Source organism: Pomacea canaliculata, linkage group LG8 (assembly GCF_003073045.1).
Source record: "Pomacea canaliculata isolate SZHN2017 linkage group LG8, ASM307304v1, whole genome shotgun sequence".
In the NCBI taxonomy this organism is placed as follows: Eukaryota; Metazoa; Mollusca; class Gastropoda; order Architaenioglossa; family Ampullariidae; genus Pomacea; species Pomacea canaliculata.
In genome coordinates this window covers 22,622,109-22,643,080 of record NC_037597.1, presented here as the reverse complement: position 1 = coordinate 22,643,080, position 20,972 = coordinate 22,622,109, and the positions used below count along the sequence as shown (strand labels likewise).

General features: G+C 38.6%; 3 protein-coding genes across 7 annotated transcripts in view; 1 reads left to right on the top strand and 2 right to left on the bottom strand.

Annotated features, from left to right (window-relative positions):
* The first annotated feature begins 2,252 nt into the window (after positions 1-2,252).
* Positions 2,253-14,495, top strand: LOC112570840 (potassium channel subfamily K member 2-like). Of its 2 annotated transcripts, none has more exons than XM_025249491.1 (7): positions 2,253-2,937; positions 5,656-6,300; positions 7,182-7,343; positions 7,643-7,809; positions 8,722-8,887; positions 9,615-9,787; positions 13,061-14,495. In XM_025249491.1, the coding sequence occupies exons 2-7, from the start codon at positions 6,144-6,146 to the stop codon at positions 13,130-13,132; spliced, it is 897 nt and encodes a 298-aa protein (XP_025105276.1). In that variant the 5' UTR covers positions 2,253-2,937; positions 5,656-6,143; the 3' UTR covers positions 13,133-14,495. The 2 variants fall into 2 exon arrangements, with proteins under 2 accessions (XP_025105276.1, XP_025105275.1); XM_025249490.1 differs by having other exon boundaries at positions 2,256-2,937; positions 13,087-14,495.
* Positions 14,496-14,575: 80 nt separating this feature from the next.
* Positions 14,576-17,990, bottom strand: LOC112570843 (protein Churchill-like). The gene is made up of 4 exons (XM_025249495.1): positions 17,835-17,990; positions 16,789-16,921; positions 16,112-16,182; positions 14,576-15,707 (listed from the first exon to the last, which is right to left on the bottom strand). Exons 1-4 carry the CDS (start codon positions 17,871-17,873, stop codon positions 15,621-15,623), a joined length of 330 nt encoding a protein of 109 aa, XP_025105280.1. The 5' UTR covers positions 17,874-17,990; the 3' UTR covers positions 14,576-15,620.
* Positions 17,991-18,638: 648 nt separating this feature from the next.
* LOC112570837 (regulator of G-protein signaling 22-like) overlaps positions 18,639-20,972 on the bottom strand; it is a 33,439-nt gene continuing 31,105 nt past the window's right edge. For all 4 annotated transcript variants that reach the window (XM_025249477.1, XM_025249476.1, XM_025249479.1 and 1 more), the window contains one exon: positions 18,639-20,650. In XM_025249477.1, the coding sequence (XP_025105262.1) occupies positions 20,489-20,650 (162 nt within the window). In that variant the 3' untranslated portion in view covers positions 18,639-20,488. The remainder of the gene's footprint in view (positions 20,651-20,972) is intronic.

Sequence of the window (20,972 nt, the reverse complement as noted above, 5' to 3'; positions counted from 1 at the left end):
AAACTTTTTTTGTAATAAGTTTGATAAGCTCATTGAAAAATACAGTTTTCCACAAGCCCGAGTAAATATCCATCTTCTCTAGATACACTCCTACTAATTTTTTTTTAAACCGAAAACGATAATGACGTCATGTTTATACACAAGCCTAATTAACATGTCCTCAAATTTCCCATTGGCTAATACCTTCACAACACAACCATGTACAATTTTGACGTTTTGTGATGTTAACTTCTTTGTGAATGGTAATGTTTGTAAACATGTATCTCTAGAACGGAAGCAGGGTATTCCTCCATGGATTCTCAGGTTTGGGAAAACAGCAGAACTTTAACTAATCATTAGGAAAAAAATGGCCCCCGGTAGTCCTTTAAAACGCACTGTATGACACACCCCTCTGCACACAGATGTGTCTGACAAATAGCTTCTGTCAACCATACATTTGGCATGATGGAGCTCAAAGTTTACTGGGGTTCAACGCAAGGTGGTGTTTCTTAGACGCCCTATATTAGACACTCTTACACGCGCGAGCGGGTACACACAAACATCAAAACATTTTTTGTTTACTGGAACTTCAGCTTGATTTATTTTGAAGATTAATTTTTAAAAATTAACAAAATTATTTTTTTCAGAAGTTAGTTTTAGTTGTTTTTATGCATGTAGGGATGAGCTAGAAAAATGTGATGAATGTTAGGAAAAGAAGCTATATTGTTATTACTCATGATCTTCGACAGGAAAAGCTATAAGAGCTGGACATAAAACCCACTTGTAATAGGGATGGTGTTTAACTTCAGTGCAGTCCATCTCGACTGTTACCCACTGATACTAATGAGTGCAAACCAGCCGAGTATGTCAGTCATTGAGTCCAACCTACAGGGTGTTACAGAAAACTAATTATGCATGGCGAGATGGCAATCACAAACTTGCTTTTCATGAACTGGGCCACTCGACGCCAAAACACGGATGAGTCACGCTCACTCCTGAGCAGCTTCACTCCACACACGTGCGCCGCTATTCGAAAATGTAGTCCAGATTCAGCGACTGATACAGTCCTTCCTTTTATGAAAAAGAAAAAAAAAACCACAAACACATCGGCGCGACTTGGGAAGCGACAAGGAGTTCTTTGCGTCCGAATAGTGCAGACTCTGTTGGCATCACACCATTTGCCCGACGAATGTTCGCGGGTCGCTGAGTTTCCGCAGGCTGCGTCGCTGACCTGTGACCGCTGTCTCATTAAGTTACATGAGCGTGAAAGGAGATGGTGAAAGTCGAGCGTCGCGTGGCCTTGTTGTACAAATTAAGTTGTAGAGTTTGAAACTCTTCTGAATGACAGAACGAACCGCGTTTTGAACTTCCAAAATTGTACAGCTGCATTTTTGTGTCAAAGATGTCTCTGTCATGTGACATGTGTGTGTGTGTTTTTCTTTTCTTGTTTCTTTATTTTTCTCTTAACGCCGAAAGAGAAACCGTTCAAACTTTCAAACTGAAAATTTGCACTTTTGCCCTCATAATAATCAGTGTTTTCTAAGAGAATCTTTTAGCAAAGTTGTGAGCATACTATAGTTAGGACTGTCACCACATCAGACGCCAAATTTCTTTGTTGTCAAAAAACAAATTTAAAAATGACTTAATAACCAACTACACTATATTATAAAGAATATTTGGATCGCATTGGTCAGGCAAACTGCCCATTTATTTATGTCATCTGACAGGTGGTGGTGCTGCTTCAAACTTCACGGTGTTTTAAAGGATAAGGCTATTCCTTTTATATCAGTTTTGCGTCGGAAAAGAATCATAAAAGTCGAATACTTTTTGCTTTGAAGGAAAAGAGATGTGGCAACCAGTTCAGAAGGTTTGGATGATAGTCTGTAAGGTCAGATCATAGAAGTAAATTCTGGATTAGTATGTGAAAGAATTTGTGCATCTGATGCCAGGGAGGACATTGGAAACATATGGTACTTTGCCAAACAGTCATCAGCCAAGCATAATTTGCTGGCATTTATAAAGCAGATTGACCTTATTTCTAAGGACCACTGTGCCCCAGCCTCTAAAAGTACTCGCAACTAACGCAGAGTAATAAGATATCTTGATGGCGGTATATCTTAAACCCAAGCTTTTTCTCATGAGAGAATAAAGACGTGTTCTTGACCAGAACAAAAACAGTTTCAGTTGTTGAACCGTCGTCTTTGTGAGAACAAGCATCACATGGCTGTATGGCAAGACACGTTCGTGTGCAGTGCTGAGAGTGTTGTGACCTCTAAAATACACATCTGTTGTCACCGCAAGAAGTCGCTGCAACGACACTGTCGTCCTCAGCACACATGGTGTTGCCTGCGAGTCACTCACGATGCCGTCTGCCAGCATCCATAATGTTAATTGTCTGCAGCACGCGTGGTGTCGTCTGTGAGCACTCAGGGGGGTCGTCTGCAACGACTGGTTCTGGCTGAAGATGATGAACAAACAAGCAAACGCGCATAGAATTGTATACATAAACATATCCCAACCCAGCCCACTCACACACTCATGCACGAGCACACGCATACGCATACGCATACGCATCTAACAAGAATGAAATTCTTTGCGCTGTTGTAATATCTGAAAAGAAATGTGTTCGTCATGCTTTTCAGCATCAGGTGCTACATGTTTAAAGCACTCCTCAGTCAACAGTCTAGAAAAAGGGTCAGTAGTGGCATGTGTATCAAAGCTCTAGCAGCAACAGCACCGCCGGAGAGGACTGCTGGGTTTCGTGACCGACAGAAGCCGTAATTGCAACCGAGGACTGCTGCCCTGGCTTCCAGTTCCACTTTGTCGACGTAGGCAGCGGTGGAGCTTCAGCCAGGCTGCAACCTTACGTAGGACTGCGACACACAGACGGACACAATGATTCCTGGGAATGTTCCGGTGGACTGGTCTTTGGCGCTGTTCGCATCCCCTGTAATATGGGTAAGTTAGCAAATCTTCTTTATACAAAGTAGCCAGCACAGGCACTGGGTTCATATGTTTTCATTACCTTTAGATGAACAGGCGGAAAGTCTAGATTAACGATGAACCCAGTTTGTATCCTGCACTGAATGTGGCTCACCGGTGGGGTTAAAAAAAAAAACAAAACTTTCAGCTGGAGATGAATGTGTTGCATGTTGGTTTTTATTTTAAGATGGTGAGGAGGTCGTATCTTGAATTCGGCTGAACTGACTACCTGGTGAACTAATGAGAATGAATGCCATTCTGGTTTGTGGAGAAGAGTTTAAAATCAGGAGGGCCAAGTGACAAATGAGTGCGGACTGCTGCGGTTGGACAGCTCTGCGTCATGGATAATGCAAAGGACGGAAGAGACCTATCACGATGGGTTACAAAGTTCTTTGAGTTCCCTATTGATGTTTCGTTTGAGTTTTTTTTTTAATACTAAAAATAGAATAAGAATGATAAATGTTTAATGACTTCTGTTACTTAGAGCGAGAGCTAAAATTTGCCTTTCGGCGAATACTAATGAAGACTAGAATGAAAATTTAATGGACCTTCATACAGACAGATCATTAGATTGTACTAATAAGCGAGGACAGTCAAGCAGACAGCGCAAAACGACAAAAGCCCATTGCAAACGATTCCTGTGGAGTTTTTGCATAGATGATGAAAGAGATCGCGATTGATGCTTTTAAGAGTAAAATTTTTAGGGAGAGAGTTATTGGGGTGAGAGAAAAGGGGGAAAAAAAAGCGTGTCCTTCTCCAGTTACAAAAAGTCACGATAGAAATGCTCTCTTCCTCTGTTCTTCGTATTTTTAGTAGCATGTGGCTTGTTTGCCTTCAGGTTCTAACATTAATAAGCTTTTAAATGACTGAACTGTATCTGTTGACATTCTTTCGAGAAGGAAAGAGGAAAAACTTGCAGTTGACGAAGGTTATTAACAGAAAGACAGAAAGTGACAGTCGAAGTGAAGAAGAGATGATGACAGATAGGGCTACAAGTCATTAAAAAAACAAACTAGACTGCAATCACTGCAAAAAAAAAAAAAGATATAGTAATACGACTCGCCTGCTTTTTAATATTTTTTTCAAATTTAACTGTTCATGGATACCTTTGTTCTGCGTTTTTGGCTGACTCCTGGTCTAGGACAAAAACTGATCTTACTGTATGAAGACTACATAGGAACAATCTCTCCCCACCTTCACTCCAACAACTCTTCTATTCGAAACATGTGATCAACATTTGATCGAAATTAAAACAATTTCTTCTACTGTCCGCTTAAAGCCTTCATCTGTTTCGTTCGACAAACAGTCGCACAGTGCGAGGCGGGCTTTATTCTGCTCCGATATTTAATTATTTTGTGGCTGTGTTTGTAACATGTAGTAATGCTACATGTACTGCATATTTCTCACCCTCCTTTTCACGTCCCCAAGTCTCAGTAGCCAGAATGGATACTAGAAGCATCGCAGGTGTGTACATACTTTCCTTCTCATTGTTTGACGCCAGGTGTGGAGACGAGCATTCAGTCGCACGTGAATGCTATTTATCTTTCCATTCACTTCTCACTGCGCATTACGAAAAGAATCATTTATCAATGCCTTCTTCCTGAACTGTTCATTTTTATCTTTGGCTTTATAAATAAAACAAATAAAAAAAACCTCAACAAACAAAATCAATCTACTTGCCTTTTTATGTCTATCTGCCTTTTTTTTTTCGTACAAGAAGAATTTTGATACCTTTTAGGGTGAACTTTATCGATGGTGTCCTCGCTAAAGAACGAAAAAAACTGTCTCAAAATATTGCCTCCACCTTTTACAGACAAAGAACTGTCTTTCTTCTTTGAAAGACCTTTATTGTAAGTCGTCTTTGCTGAAGGGCAGCGTATGTTTGGAGGATTTGGGCTCTGAAGAGCTCATCTGTCTTTCCCCGCGTGAGAGTTTGCTAAGAAACGCATCCATTCGTAAAGAATAATCCAGCCTAAATTTTAACCGTAGAGAAAGATTATTGTTCATAATAATTAATAAGTGTCAAGGGGTCAATGTCGTTTTGTCCCGTTTTGGTGACACAGAGCGCATGTCTGTAAATCCGTGCTTGAGCTTTCCGATACAAGGTCGCCACAACTTTTTTTCGATACGTTTGTTTTGGAAATTTTTCTTTCTTTGTATGTTTACGTTCTTTGTTTATTTATTTTTTTATTTCTTTTGTCTTTGTTTAGTTTGGCTTTTTTGGATTGTCTTTTTTTTTTTTTTTTTTTTTGGTTTGCTTTTTTTAAAATCTTTGTTTTGATTGTTTGTCTATTTTTATGTTTGCTTTTTTTCCTTTTTTCTACATTTTTTTTCTTTCAGTTTTTGCTTGCTTTTTTCTATTTTGTAAACATAAGCTAAATGTGAATATTCGTTTTTACACTAAGCCTTTTAAGGTAAATCAAAGTTTATATTTTCTTTTTTGTAAAAATCAGTTGACTGTATACCGAAGTGTATTGACCCTAATCTATTTGGTAAGTCAGTTTATTTTTTCCTTTCTTTCGTTTTTCCTTCCTTTCTTTAATAATAGTCTAAATGTATATCTTAGTGTATGTACTCTAAGCTCTATGATGTCAAGGGTGTGTCCTATTGTCTACGTTTACCTGGCAGAACAAATGCTGCACTCGATGCCACGAAGCTGACCTCACACTGAATGAATGCGATTTACATGCGCAGATTTGATCGTGACGACGGTTGCTGCACCGGGATCCGGGAGCTTGGGCTGATCACGTCCATCACCACTGATGGCGGCCTGCTGGATCCATCTGCATGTTTAGCTCGGCTCGGACAGGCCACGATTATCGGAGTGCCTCCCATCCTCCCATACGTCCTCTCCTGCGCGCTTCTGTGTCTGGTGTAGAGTTTGGTCGATGCTGGCAGTGATCTGTGAGCTCTTACCAAGCCTGCAGAACTTCCCACGCTGACCACCATCTCTACAACTGTCAACAACAGCAGTGTTCTTTGATTTAAAAAAAAATCAGAACAAACCCAGACGTGCCTACCATCACCTACGCTAACCTAATCCATCCCAGCCAGTGCTCCGAGATTCCCTGTTCTGTTTGTGTTTATTGCGAGACAAATACCACACTCCCTGCTACCCCACCCACCGACACCCACACACCTCTATCTTTTTAACACCGGGGGACTTGTGTATAGATATCCAGATGACAGCGACGATGATGGAAACAAGGAGATTACTCGTTCTGTTAGCCGTGATGACAGTGTATCTGTGCGTTGGTGCTGCCGTCTTTAATGCCTTGGAGGCTGGCGACGAGAGAGGACGAAAGGATGAACTGGAGAGGAGCATTAGCTGGTTTATCTGTAAGTAGAATTTTTCTCTCCTTTTTCTGTTCCTCCTCCTCCTTCTCCTCCTCCTTATTTCTTATCTTGGCTCCTGTCACATACTGTCTTCCAAGCTTTGTGTTTCAGTAAAAAGACCATACATTAGGATCCAAACCGTTTACTACTTTTAAAATGATTCTTAATAATGTTTTCATTTTAGTAAGTTTATGTAAGTAATAATTTCAAATTTAACGCTAGAAGAATGTCTTAGGTTTTGACGTTCTACTAGAATAATAGACTTTTAATTTTATTTTTATTTATTTATTTTGACCAGCTTAGTCTATCAGACTAATAGTAAAAAAATCTCAGACACAAAAAGGTTTCCAGAAAATGAAATAAAGAGTAACGCAGTCAACAAAATATCATCATAGACACACAAGTCATAGGTCACTAAACAAAGTGAAAGAGCAGGACGTCGTTGATGTGAAAATCTGACGAACTAGATAAGGAGAAGGCAGTAAGATGAAGACTGTTGCCGCTAGAACTAGTCTGTCTGTCCTCATGCACACATAATCATGTAACTACAGTCACACTTTAACATTTGTGGCTTATATTTTTAGCGGCGTTGTTGCCAACTATAATTAATTATATAAATATAGTGAATAATGCGCGCGCGCACACGCACACACACAAAGAAAGTGCGCGTGCTCACTTACCCTGTCGGTCAGTTATTTACTAAGTCACTATGCCTCTGTCACGTGTGTTATTGTATCTTTGTCCCTCTCTCTCTCCCCTCCCTCCCCGTCAAATCACCTGTCTCTACTTTAGGTGATGCGTGTTGTTATTTTCGGTTTTCAAATGACCCCTTGTGATTGACATTTCTTGTTCTCTCTTCTGTCTGTCGTTTTCTCTACCAAAAGCTAACTACACCTGCGTGGACGAAAGTCACCTAAAGCGTCTGCTCCGACAAGCTAGTATGGACGGTGAACTCGTCTTCTACATCATCAACAATAAGACTCACCTGGACAGGTGGGATTTCAGCGGCTCCTTAGGCTTTGCTATCTCCGTTGTGACTACTATCGGTACGTTAAATTAAAGTAAAACAACAGATTTACTCCTGAGGCTAGACTTTTAGAACTGAAATCTCTATAGTTTCATGTTTCCATTTTTTTCTGAGGAGACAGTTTGAATGTTATCTGCATTAGAACACTTTTTTTTACAAGTCTTTCATTCATTGTCTTTAGGAAGCTCTGTGCTCTAAGAAGCGACAGGTGGGGAAGCTATACGTATAAGAATGTTTGTTTTATACTTTCTTGTTTATTAAATTTAAATTAGAAAAAACGATGAAAATAATTGAGATGATGATGATGATCTGTGCAAGGTTTCGGTAACCTGGCGCCTCACACGAATCCAGGCAAGATAATGTGTGTGATCTACGCCTTTGTGGGCATCCCCTTCATGATGGTGCTACTGGCAGGCATAGGAGACATGCTGATGGTGGCACTGAAGCGGATTGCCAATCTCAAGCTGTGTCCCAAAAAGCGACGGGTGAGGAGAAGCTGCACATCTGCTCTTTCATCAGGAGGCAGTAGTCAGTGTGTAGTACAAACCTGATGTCGGGTCCTCAGCTCAATTTTGCTTGTAATCTTGGCTGACTGCAGTCTTCACGTCTTCATTGCTGGTTCAAACGCACTCTCTCTCTCTCTCTTGTCCTTTCGTTCTTGTTCTTTTTTCTCTTTGTTTTTATTCTTGTTCTTCTTTTCTCTGGCTCTTTTTCTTGTTCTTGCTCTTTTGGGGTTCATGTCCTTGTTTTTGTTCTTCTTATTCATGCCCTTGTTCTTTCTTTCTCTCTCTTTCTTGTTCTTGTCATGGTTCTTATTTTCCTTTCTCTCTCTTTCTTGTGCTTGTATACGTGGTAGATACACACAATAGGCTTATTATTTTGTATTACTGTGTATTTTATGACACATTTTCTTGGTAACTGAGTACTTAGTAAATGCCATCTACTCTTATGTCTCTGCATGTCTCGTATCTGCTAACCCCACTACCCCCTCCCCTAGCACTAGCCAATGATGCGCGCACACATCCACCCAACCACACATCCACCCACACAAACCCACACACATACATATTGTGGACATTTTACTCACAATGTTGCTGAATATTCACACACACTGTAACACACAAAACAACTCTTCAGCATGTCATCGTAGAAACCGAATGCCAATGACACTTTGTTGATTGCGTGTTCGTTGTTGATTATTTAGATATTTATTCTGGGACTATGTATGCGTGTGTATGCGCGTGTGTGGTATGTGTGTGTGGGTAAACTTGTACGCTTGTGTATGTGTGTCTGTGGCACGATGATGTGTGTGTGTGTGGCGTACGCACCTATGGGCGTGCTATGCTCGTGCATGCGTGAACTGTGTGTGTGTGCGCGCGCGTGTGTGTGTGCATTAGGTTAATCGCATTCTCAACATGCTGGTCATCATCGTACTGGGCATCGTAGTGGGCTTCCTGGTACCAGCCACAGTGTTTCACATTATAGAAGACTGGCATATCTTGGAGGCTCTCTACTTCTGCTTCACTACCCTCTGCACAATTGGTTTTGGTGATTACATTATAGGTGAGTATCCTTCTGTTTTCTCTGTCAGTGTTTCGATCTTAATGTTTTAACACGACACTTCGTTTACTTTATTCTTTTCTGTTTCTTATCCTTTTTGTTTATTTGTTCTTCCTTTACCCTTTCTTCTTCCTCCAAGTCAGAATCGGTCCGGTGGTGCAACGGTTAGCACCTGCCACCAATACAGTGCAGGTTGGCCGCCCTGGGTTCAGATCTCGCCTCGGGCACGCTGTTCCTTCTCTGCATGTGGCATGTGTCTATAGGGCTGGCTGCTTTGCCGTGATGTAGTTTTAGATGCTGGTTTCAGCATAAAACATCCATTTCCCTACCTCATTCTTCCTCCGGTAAAAGTTTCTTTTAACGAGTCTCATTATCTCTCGTTTCTGGTGAAACCTACCCATTCCCAGACTCGGTAATTCCCAGCTTAGGGAGAAAGTTGCGTGTGACCAGTTTCAACACTATTCCAGTTCTCATCTTTCCCTGAAAAGCTTTCTTAGCATTAGCGCATGTTTTCGTTCTTTTAGTCATAGAAGTTGGGTTTTTTTTGTTTTGTTTTTTTTAGAAATGCGTGCCAAAGTATTATATATTTCTTCTGTGGTTTGTGTTGGTGATCGCCTGCAGCAAATCTAGACAGGAAGAGAACTAATGCTCCCTGCCATAATATTGGTAGTCACGATATGTTGAGAGTCGTGAAGAAAACCGCCGCCATGTTGGCTGTAACTGTGTGCAGGCATCCACGAACAGCGCATCTCTGAGGGCCCGCTACACGAGGCGTATGAAGTGCTTGCTTACATCTGGATTCTGTTCGGCCTTTCCTACGTCTCGCTCATCATCAAGTACATCAGTGACATTCTCGCTTCTAATGCAGAGCTAGTGGAGCGAAAAACTGTACAACGGCTTGAGGTAATCTATCTCTTCCTCTTTCTCTCCCCCCAGCCTTCTCCCCCTTCTCCCCTCACATCTCCGCTACTCCTTCATAATAGCTTTGGGGTTTATTTTGCTTTGACAATAACTATAGCAACATTTTCACAAACTTTTAACAATACTTAAAAAATTACAAACCACCCTCCAGGTATCATGGAGTGTCGTGTCGGTCACGTGGCCGAGCCAGACAAAGCTTACGTCACTTGACCGTTGCGAGAGAGGAGCGATTTGTGTGCGTGTGCGTGCATGCATGCAAGGTGTGTGTGTGTGGTTCTTGCTGTTGCTCTCCGTTTCCGTTTCCTTACTCTCCGTGCCTTTTTTGAAATGAATAGGTACAAATTAACTCTTCATCAATAATCGTTATCGTCGTCTCTTCCTATAGAGGCTTTACACGCGGGGTACCTCGAGCATCACCCCACAAATATAATTTAATTTTATTTCATAGAAGTGAGTAACAAATTCTTCAATCGCATCAGTCCTTATATTCTGATTCTGGCTGCTTTTTCTTCTCCATCTGTCAAACAAAACTCTTAGAAAAAAAAATAGATAAGAATCTGTCGGTTCCCAAGCCACTCACACCCACCGCACGCATTATAAAAGCGCGTGCAGCCCCTTATCCGTTAAGTCGTAGCTTACAGACTCAGGGACACCTCGTGACATCGGTGCCTGATGATTCCAGTGAGCGGAGCATTAACAAGCCGTTATCCCTCGCGTCGTCTCCTCCTCTTCCTGTAGCTTGTCAACAGACGTGGCCTGTGTTCCTGAATAATATCTACTGTCTAGCGGACAGCAGGGTCCACAGGAGACAGAGTGTCCTTTGCGGTGAATCCTGTCTTTGGCAACTAAGTAAGAAATATTGCTCTCCAGTTCACGCACGCATATCTTCCGCTACGAATACAAACTTTTTGTTTTTTTTTTTTTGCACTACATTCTCTTTTTTTCCGGTGCATTTGAATTAGGCTATTTAGCCGTCGTTTTCATTCAATGGTAATGAAGGAATCCGAACTTTTCTGTGGTAAAGCGAATAATCCTCGTATGAATAAAGCGGAGTGTGGCAATGTGTGCCTGTGGTGGCCCTTGAAACCTATGCAAATCTACACCGTTGGTCCGATGCTGACTGAATTTAGCAGGAATATTCCTATTGATTATGGCAGTTGTGGACTATACTTGGTTGGTTGCTCTCTGGAGCATGATTGAATTTTTGAGGTTCATATTTCCGTTATGAGATGTTTACCAGTGGCTCCTAATGGAAAAAAATATGCTACAAGAGAGAGAGAGAAGGGTGGGTGGGGAAAAGAGCAAGCAAGCTTTACTTGAAACGTCGAGCACCTGTTGCCGAACACAAGCTGTTAATCTGTAAAGTTAGGGAAGGGACATCAAGTGTTTTACTCTTTAACCCTGCATGAAGAGGCTCACGTGTCGCTACAAATCGCATTATGATAGCACCAAAGACAGTAAACACTATAGCATTCAGTCTTTGATAGCACTTAAAGTTAATGCTCGCTTCTCATATTTGGTGTATTTGTTTATAAGGGATTGTTACTCTATTGTACTATTTTAAAGTCTTTATTTCTGTGTTTTTAGACATCCCCCCAAAAAAAAAACCAAAACAAACAAAGCACTGAATGATTGATCAATCTATGTATGTGTGTGCGCGCGTGAGAGAGGGAGAAATAACAACTGATGGAAGCCACTCTTCCATTATTTATTTTTCTTCACTCTTCAGGTGGCGTCTGTGCAAAATTACGTGCATCTGAAACAGTAACTGGTTCATTTTCCATCTGTTTACATCTGCCTGTCCGTTACAAACGCGCCATTTCGAACAGACTCCTGTCGTCGGCGTCGGGGTGGGCGGATGGGTTGCCTCGCCCCTTCTATCCATTTGCCTTGTGCGTAGCTCAATTTCCGAATGAGAACTAGCGAGCTATGACCGTGCCTTCTGCAACTTTACATGCAGACAGATGCTGGAAAATTCCTTCCGTGAATTCAGGTTGGGACAAATGCACAGCACTTGGTGACGTACCAGACCTCCACACCACATGATGTTTCCTAGAGTTTTTTTTTTAACTAATCGTCTCCAGGATGCAGTGAATACCCTTGTTACCATTAGTGCCACACGTGCTGCTGGGGAACTGTTGCCACATGCAGTTTCTAAAATATGATAGTGCGACTAAATGCACCGAAAGCCCTCTGCATCCCTATTTTTGTCGAGCTCTGTCACAGACATATGTAACTTCTCACGCAGAATGATGACGAAACAAGAAGCGTGAATAATCAACATCAATGTTTTATATTGGAGGCATTGAGCAAGTTGTGTTTATGTCAACAGTTACTTTGGCAACGCACGTGTCTTAATGTCTGTCTTCGTGTTACAAAAGATCTGACAAAGTATTTGTCCAAAGACGATGTTTGACGATCGTGCTAAGGTGCTGAAACGTTGACGGTTAGTAATTGTTTGAAATTGCTGCAGAAGCGTTCATTATTCATCTGCACTGATGAAACTGCAGCTGTTACCGACAGAGGGCGCACAACGGAACTGTCGAGCTCGTGTTTAAGACAAAAAGACAAATACACAGATGAGGGGAGGACAGACTGCGTGACTAACAAGTAGTGTAGAAACCCCCTTTAGCTTTATTTCTAGATTATTCCAAATATCTGTCACAGTGTCAGAAGCAGTGTTATTTTCAATTTTCTCTTGCTTTTATAAGAGAATTATATATGATCACGGCAAACGAAAATTGCCTGAGGTGTGACAAACGACTTCGTCTTGAACCGTCCTTCCAGAAAAATCTAAAAGAATGACTATAAGTGAACAGTGCATCATGCACAGCATCGCCATTTGCATACTTTTTTCTCTCCAAAAGATTCACATTTAATCCTGTTTCTTGCAGAGCTGTAAGATTAAAACGAACTAGTCGCACTCATCTATTTAGTGTCTGAATATTTGATTACTGACTTTTGTTTCCTTGTGTATTTCGTCAAGAACGTAACTGCTTCAGACACCGTATAAACTATGCGCAGTAGTGTTGCTGATTTCTGTAACATTGACTTAGCATGTAACATCAAGAAACATTAGTATCACAGACTTAGACTTCATATTCAGCACAAAGGTCTAATAGCCGCCATGGCAAATCATTACTGACTTCCGGTACAGGCAAAAAGCGCCGCCTCCCTGTGTCTTAGAGATGTATTGTACAGTATAAAGATAACGTACTTTTTACTGTTTGTCAATTTTTTCTTTCTTTCTTTCAGTCTTTTTTGGGGGTTCAATTTTGCAGGCTGAAAAACGGAGACTGGGTAGCGAACTGTGGAAGTCTGGCTTAAGGAGTGCTTCTATAAACAGCAATAAAACGACCGAGTCCTTTGCACTTGAAAACGAGGTGAATGGGGTGGAGCTTCTCAGTGTCAACTACATCTAGAACATGTAGCCAGACATGGGAGAAAGTTTATGAGGGTTAGCTCTCTATGGACACTGGAGATCAGACCTGTGAGCCTTGAAGAGATGAGCCGAAAGCATGACAGTCATGCCAGGTCTCCATTCAGCTTTCATTAGCTGGTGTTGGCCAGAATTAGTGGGACAGCTCCACTCTTAACACTGGCGCATACAACCCTGTACAATGGGTATACATGGACATCCGTGCTTCTTGCTCAACCCCTCATCTGCACAGCAGTCCATGGCTCCTGCAGACCTGTAAAAGGTTTCCAGCCAACGCAGCTGTGGATGGTGCTAAAAATGTGCACTTGGTAGTGGAACAGTTGTTCAGCGGTCCATAAGTTTAACCATGGTTCTTATCAGTGTAAAAAAAAAAAACAAATCCGACTCAAAATGTATACTGCATTACATTTTTTGACTGTATATTTATGTTAATATTTTCTTACAAGGATATTTGAAAAGTAAAGTGAACTTCTTTGGCAGTTGGACAAACATCCAGTTCAGCAGCTGCGCCACTTCTATGACCAAAGAACAAAAACCTTGTCTGCACGTCTTTAACGTCAACAGCTTGTTGTATATGAATGTGCCACTTCAAATTCAGTTTTAAATAAACACTGTTTTTCAGGTTACATATAAAATGAGTTGAATCAAAAGGTGTACCCAGATTTATAGGCTTTTACATGGCCATTTATCCGGCTCGCGTCACTAGTTTGTCTGTTGGGTCGTAGCAATGAAGCGAGGCAACATGGGGAACTGAAGGACATGCGACTTGTTTCTGAAGTCATAAAGCAAAGTGCAGCCCCTGCAGATGTTTTAGCCCTAGAGTCATAGTTATAAGACAGTGGCAAATGTCATATGATAAACAAACATGAAGCAGTGTTCACAAAGGCCATGATACTGCTTTATTACTTTGAAAACAAGACATTTTTCCTTCTGTTCATCATTTTGCCCTGGGGGAAAGACTTTTCTCTCGTAACTATATGACCTGTGAAAGAGACTGTTTATAACCTTTCTTACACAATTTTCTCTGCACAATAAGCTTGTCGTTCTTTTGCTTTCCATCCTTGTGTTTTTTAACAAGATACATGTCAAATGTTGAATGTCAGTTATAGAGACAATATTAAATGCAAAATCATCCTGAGGAATTTGTACTTTGCACTCAGAGAAGAATGAGTGAGCAGGAGTTTTGAGTAAATTTTAGTTGCTTAGACATGGATAAAATGTAAAATAATAGCACTCAAAAAATATTCTTAAGAAAACAAACAAAAACTTTTTTGGATCTGCTGCACATCTTAGAAACAATTCAAAGCACACTAAACTCTGATCGATGCAAATCCTGTAAACCATTATTTTATTACGTGAAACATTATTTCAGTTTAATTTTATTTTGTACCCTATGGATCAAGATGTAGATAATAAGATTGATTATTCAAGACAGCTGTTCACTAAAAATAAAAAAACCTGAAAACTTCAAAACAAATATCTAACAACTTGCACAATATTCATTAAATATGAAATGTAAACATTTTTTAAAAGGGCATAAGTCCTTACCTAGTAGATGATCAATAGTCTGATTTGTACATGAGTTTTTAGTATGTCACCAGATGTACTGATACAAACTATTATTAAAAATCCACCATCTTCATAACACATAACATAAAAACATCAGTAATGAAGTATTTCCAAAACAAAGAGCTACTGATAATTCAATTTATTAACTCCTTGTTGGTTTTAAAACCTGGCACCTTAACACTTTAAATATTCAAACTTGTCAGTTTAAAAACATACCTTCTTGTCATATGAGGAAAAAACTTTCAGCTGTGAATAGTAAAGGCTAGAAGATTAAATACTTTTAATTAATCACTGCAAATTAAAATCCCACATTTCATGACGATTAGAATGATGACTCTTTAATTTTAATACATTCAGCCATCAATAGTTATTTGCTTTCAACACTGTATTTTATTGGCATGATATTTCTAAATATCTCAATCATTAACACAACCCATGGTTTCCCAGTCTTATGAATGATAAATTAATTTACAAAATAAAGTTATGTACTACAAAACAGCAGCCTCTTTGTATTCTCATATATTCAATAAAGAACATGCATTATTATTTTTATAACAGCTTCAAACGTAAAGTTTAATTTCTGGCACAAAGAAGTTAAATTCCATACATTCCACAACTAAATGTCTAAATGTGTAAAATGTTTTAAATGTGGACCTGAAAGGTAACTAAATCCAATCAATACTATTCATCATCATTAGTAAGAACTTTCTATCATGATATAAAAGCAGTTCATTTCAATATATATCTATTCCATGTGTCATTAGGTGGACATTATGTATGACTTGTGCAAATTTGATCTGTCAACTCTTATGTTTTTGGACCTCGAGGATCATAGGGCATAATGCTCCTTGAGTCTTCACCATTGCCACACAACATGCAGGACATTTCGTACTCCTGCAAATACAAAAACGAACAATTTTCTTTTCAGGTATGGAAGTCAAATTGATGGTTGAAATAAAAATTTCTGTTCATATTTTTATACTTTATTAATGTGTGTTTTTGCCCTTTGAATTCAGCTTTGGTGCTATAGGGAAAGACTATATAAATGTGCTGTATATTTTGGAACTAGGGGGTGTGGGTGGAGTTTATAAGTGTGAAGTGTATTCTTGAAGTGTAGACAGTTAATCAATGCACAAAATCAGGAAAACTGAAAATAATGACTGTAGTACTATAAGAATAAATATTTCTGTATATATATAACTGAATAAGCCTAGAGAAAGTTGACACAAAGAATTATCAATTCCATCTGCTGTAACAAAAGAAAAAAAATCATTTTCATGTCAAAATTACTGTGATACCTGATATTCTCCTTCAACTTTGAATGTATATTCATGATTGGCTACAACATGATTACATTGGCTGCACACATCTGAAACAGTAAACGCTCAACATCTACATACCGTGGTTATAAAGAGTATGCTACACCATTCATTCACTCATATTCACAGTCACAATTTAGAGCTCCGTATTTAAGTAAAGAAATACTCTGGGTGCAAATTCAAAACATGCATGCAACAAATATGATAAAACCAGAAATCTGCAATCCAAATGTGCCAGAAATGTGCTGCAGTTCTTTGTAAGCTCTTTGCTCTGAAAGTGACAAGTTCAACTAAAGAATGTGAAACTGATTAAAATCAACATGGCTTTAAAATTGTTTGCAAGTTTCTGAAAGATACTTGACTGATTCAGTGTTTAAGCATTATTTATTTTTATTTTTGTTGGAGTTATATGTACATAATTATATAGAAAGAAAGAGAGAGAGAGAGCCATAGTCATTGTTAACAACTCTTTGAACTACCACAGTCAAAAAGGAAAAGTGTGAGTAAAGAGAGAAATGCAACTACTTGTTTTAGTTTTTAAATAGTGCTGCATATGTCTATGTGTAAATAAATGGATACACATGACTCCAATGATTCATTTTTTATTTAGTGTACATACATACGTGTTCAGTCACCTTAAGCTGTGTAAAACTTACGCTGGTATGTGATCAGTTCCTCCTCATCCTCTTCTGTACAAATCCTATTCATGATCTGCAAATCTTTGGCACTACAGTTTTGACACCCAGCATAGTTCAGCAGGTATGAACCACTTTCAAGACATGTTGTTTCCTGTTATTTGTCATGGATTAGCAAAGGGATATATATATAAATGAAAGCATACATATAAACTTACTAACACACACACTCATATTTGACATACTACTTTTCCCTTCACCAGTTCTAGTGAGACTGAAAGTTGTGTGATTTTAGCAAGAAGGAATTAAGATGTATCTGTTATCTGACGTTAGTGCATGGTCATGAAGTTAACATATGTCCCCCTACACTATAAGAATTAGCACAGCAAATTCCCCTCCTCGATCTAGCTGGCAGGTATGGGGAAGGTAAGGTAGCGAGGGAGAGGAGATGGGCACCACCCTCATTTAAAGCTGGCCCCGAGAAAAGTGAGGTCTCTAACACCTCATCTCTCAACGACCTGAAAAGGTTGGGGGATGACCTTTATCTTTTTTTTACATTATAGGGAGGGAGGGAGGAAGGATTGGTGTTTCATGTGGAATCAGCAACTATAAGACTCTATCACGGCAAGGCAACCAGCCCTGCAATACACCATAAGGAAAACAATGACTATAAATACAAACCAAGAATTTGAAGAAGGAAAATTAACCCTCTTAGCACGATAGGCCACGATCTGCTCTTATGACCAAAGAATAGTAAACTGTTAATTTTCTTGGATTACTGCTGTCATCAGAAAGTCGGCAATTTTAATTTTTTTTATAGCAAAGTTCCAGTTTTCTCCTTTCCAAAAGTTTATTGGTCTCTTGGTCTAATGTTTTACCTGAGAGCAGCAAAGTATATAAACAACTATCACCTTCTAATGTCTTAAGAAATACGCCTTTGTTTTATTACGTAATTATATTTTTATGATGTGCTTAGAGCCTATAGAGGGCTAATAATAAAGTGAATACTGAATGCGGCAATGATCTTGACAGCCATTTCTTTACAAACATAAAAATGTAACACAAACCCTTTCTGGAAATTCTTCTTTAACGCACTCTAAGCACATTTCGTTTGCTCATCTAAACTGTATGTGGACGGTTACATCCACCCGTTGTTAACAACTGTAACTTTCGTCCGACTAAAAATGCTTTCACTGCTTTTATCACAGAGTGATCTCCCCTAACGAAATGCAGACGACAGATTACAACACGCCAAAACATTTAGTGATACTCTTCAAAGGAAGAAAGACTTTGCGACGGTATTCAAAGCAAATATTATTTTTCATTTTATAGCAAAATTAAGTGAACCCTAAGATTTTCAGTTTAATTTCAAATGTTTTTGAGATAATACAATAATACAGTCAACAGGTTCTTGACAGAATCTTATGTATGGTGAAATAGAAACGTCAAATTTAGCGTCGGTGGGTTAAACTATTTGCACAGCTGTAATTCAAGGGTTTACTTCACCATCTTTCAGTGGATGACCTTTACTCTTTCCACCATTAACTGCTCTAAACATACCAAGCTATCTGTCGAGTGTCATTATAGCCAGATCTTACAATATTAATTCGTTTCTTATAATAGTTCCTGCGAACATTCCTCAACCGCGATATCGGACTTATATAATGTACACCTTTCACAAAGACGTACGACACGTACATTTTCATTGTTTTGCATGGTGCTAACATTTCTTATACAATTTTGTTTTCCCATAATAAAACATTAATACTTGAAAAATTGCTTTGTTGTTTGAATAATTTTCATGTAATTCTGTCTGGTTCTCACAACATCATGCAAAGCAATATACTTGAATAACAAAACATTAATCCCAATAAACAAAGGACATATTTATTAATATACACATATTATATACATATAAACTTCTTGAATAATAAAGTCAAACAGATGAAATACAATTAAAATATTGATATGATCACAGTCTGCTTTTACCAAGGGGTAATGCTGAATTCTGGTGGTGTAAAATCTTAAAGCAAAAGAATTGAAGTAATGCTATATATGGCTGAAGCTGGGGAGCCATGCTGGAGAAGCTGCACTTGGAATGTCAGTTTTGTGCTGACCACATGCAATCTCTATCAAAAAGCATCAAAGATGTACTAAAACAGCACAAAGAAATGAGAACAGATAAATCAGCTTTACCAAAACAGTATAAAAGTCAAAAGTTGTTGCAAATACTGCATATGAAATATTTCATGTCGTCAACAGCCTCTAACAAGAAAATATACACAGCAGTAATCAGTCTTGGCAGAAGATAGGTTTCTTGTCTTTAGCTTTTGGCAGCGGTGTGGTCAAGAATTATTTAGCACAATTTTTCTGCTATAATATTTCTCAACATTAAATGTCTCTGCCATTATTATGTACAAAGTATCCACATCTCTTCACTGAAAACAAAGTACAAAAGTACTACTATGATAATGTAGGACAAAGCATAAATAAATGTAAAAATTCACAGAATAAATGAACAGTTAAAAAACCACTATAAAGTTTTGACAAATGTTACATAAAGTTATCAAAATTTTAAATTACCATTGTCAATTTTTAGAATGGCTTTAGTGAACAATAGTCAAAAAAATCTTTTTCAGATATCATCGAATGTTACAAGTGATCACACAAATTTGTATGTCTTCCAGAATCTCTAACCACAAGTTACAGCTTTTAATGTTTGCCTATGTGTTGGAATGTTTGACTAGACATAAAAAGACGTTCACATGCAGGTTATAGGAAGAAGACATATTATGTAATGGGCAGTTTTGTTTGCTAACCTTTAGGACTTTTTATACTAACTTCTTCATGATATATGTGAATGTTTGTAGGTATTCATGCAGATATGTGCACGAGTTCTTGTATGTAAGAATTGGCGCTTTATAAATATATCTTATTATTTAATATTATACATGAAAAATAACAAGTCTACAGACAGATGAAAGATGGCTCTGTCACACTCTCTCTCATATGGTAACATCATAAATGATTTCTAAATGTATTCTGTGTAGTATATATTTTTTAAATTTTGAAGCTACCAGTAACGTCTTAAAACAGATAAATCTCAAAATAAAGAAGCTCAGAACAAAAAACAAAAATAAAAAATGAAACAAACAGCCAAGACAGCCAAAAATAGCTGAACCCCACAATTTGTCAAGCACATTAATGTTATGAAGTATCCAGCTCAGACATAAGCAGAGGAATGTTCCAGTCTTCTTTCAGCGCTGCCTACAGATTCATCTCTACCTTAAAAAAAAAGGCTTATTGGGTAAATTTAATGGGATGACATGAAATATATGTGAATCAAGCCCACTTGCATATGGCAATTCACAAATTGTTTTAAATTTAAAGATCTACACACTTTCACTTCTCCTTTGGCAAAACACTAATCCTGATGCCAGCCTGATAAAAATTTGTTGTGGAGATCAGTTTGCATAGTTAGTTTTTTCCCACCTTGTAGCATCAAAATTCATCCTTTTTATATTTTGTTTATGTTTTGCTGCTAATGGCTTCTATCTTTCAATGTTGCTTACTAGATTTTTATCCTTTTTCTTGTGCAGAGGTTTTCATTTTCCAGACCATATGTAGAGCAGGCCTTCTTTCTTTTCTGTATTCAAACAGAAGAATGGGTTAGTCACCTCTGAGAGGAAATTATTGCAACTAACCAATTTCTTTGAGGCCATCATCTAGCCAAAAGTGGATCTTTATGAGGTAAGTCAGTCTTAATGGACATTTTGCGACCTTGACGAGCAAGGTTCTCTGTACCAGAAATATTTCCCAAGCGGCTGCCACGCTCTCGATGTTTAGTCTCCAGCGTAGGAGTAGGAGCCCCACTCTCACTTTCCTGAAAAATAAAAGTCAACATTTTTAATGTATGTTTCAGATATGTCATAGTTGTGTAAAGAGAAAATAACAAGATTAATCAGATATTTTTGTCAGAACTTGTGAAGGAATGATAATTCTTCTGCAAGCCTGCTTTGTGCTGATAAGGTTACTAGAAAATATCCAAAAATAGGTGAATGTAATCTAAGCAAAATATAAATATATGAAACACACACACATGTAGAAACTCAGGCAATCTTTACTTCAGATAGTCTTGAAAGCAAGCAGTCTTCATTTACTTTCACATTAACATGCAAATGAAGGGACAGTAGATTATATGATAG

Bases quoted from the DNA above. Each gene is read 5' to 3' on its own strand.
- LOC112570843 (XM_025249495.1), bottom strand. From the start codon at position 17,873: ATGTGCTTAGAGTGCGTTAAAGAAGAATTTCCAGAAAGG. The intron at 16,183-16,788 runs GTAAGTTTTACA...TTACTGTTTCAG, and splicing joins GGAACTGATCACATACCAGC to ATGTGTGCAGCCAATGTAAT. The intron at 15,708-16,111 runs GTATCACAGTAA...TTGTATTTGCAG, and splicing joins AAGTTGAAGGAGAATATCAG to GAGTACGAAATGTCCTGCAT.
- LOC112570840 (XM_025249490.1), top strand. From the start codon at position 6,144: ATGACAGCGACGATGATGGAAACAAGGAGATTACTCGTTCTGTTAGCC. The intron at 6,301-7,181 runs GTAAGTAGAATT...CTCTACCAAAAG, and splicing joins GAGCATTAGCTGGTTTATCT to CTAACTACACCTGCGTGGAC. The intron at 9,788-13,086 runs GTAATCTATCTC...TCAATTTTGCAG, and splicing joins AAACTGTACAACGGCTTGAG to GCTGAAAAACGGAGACTGGG.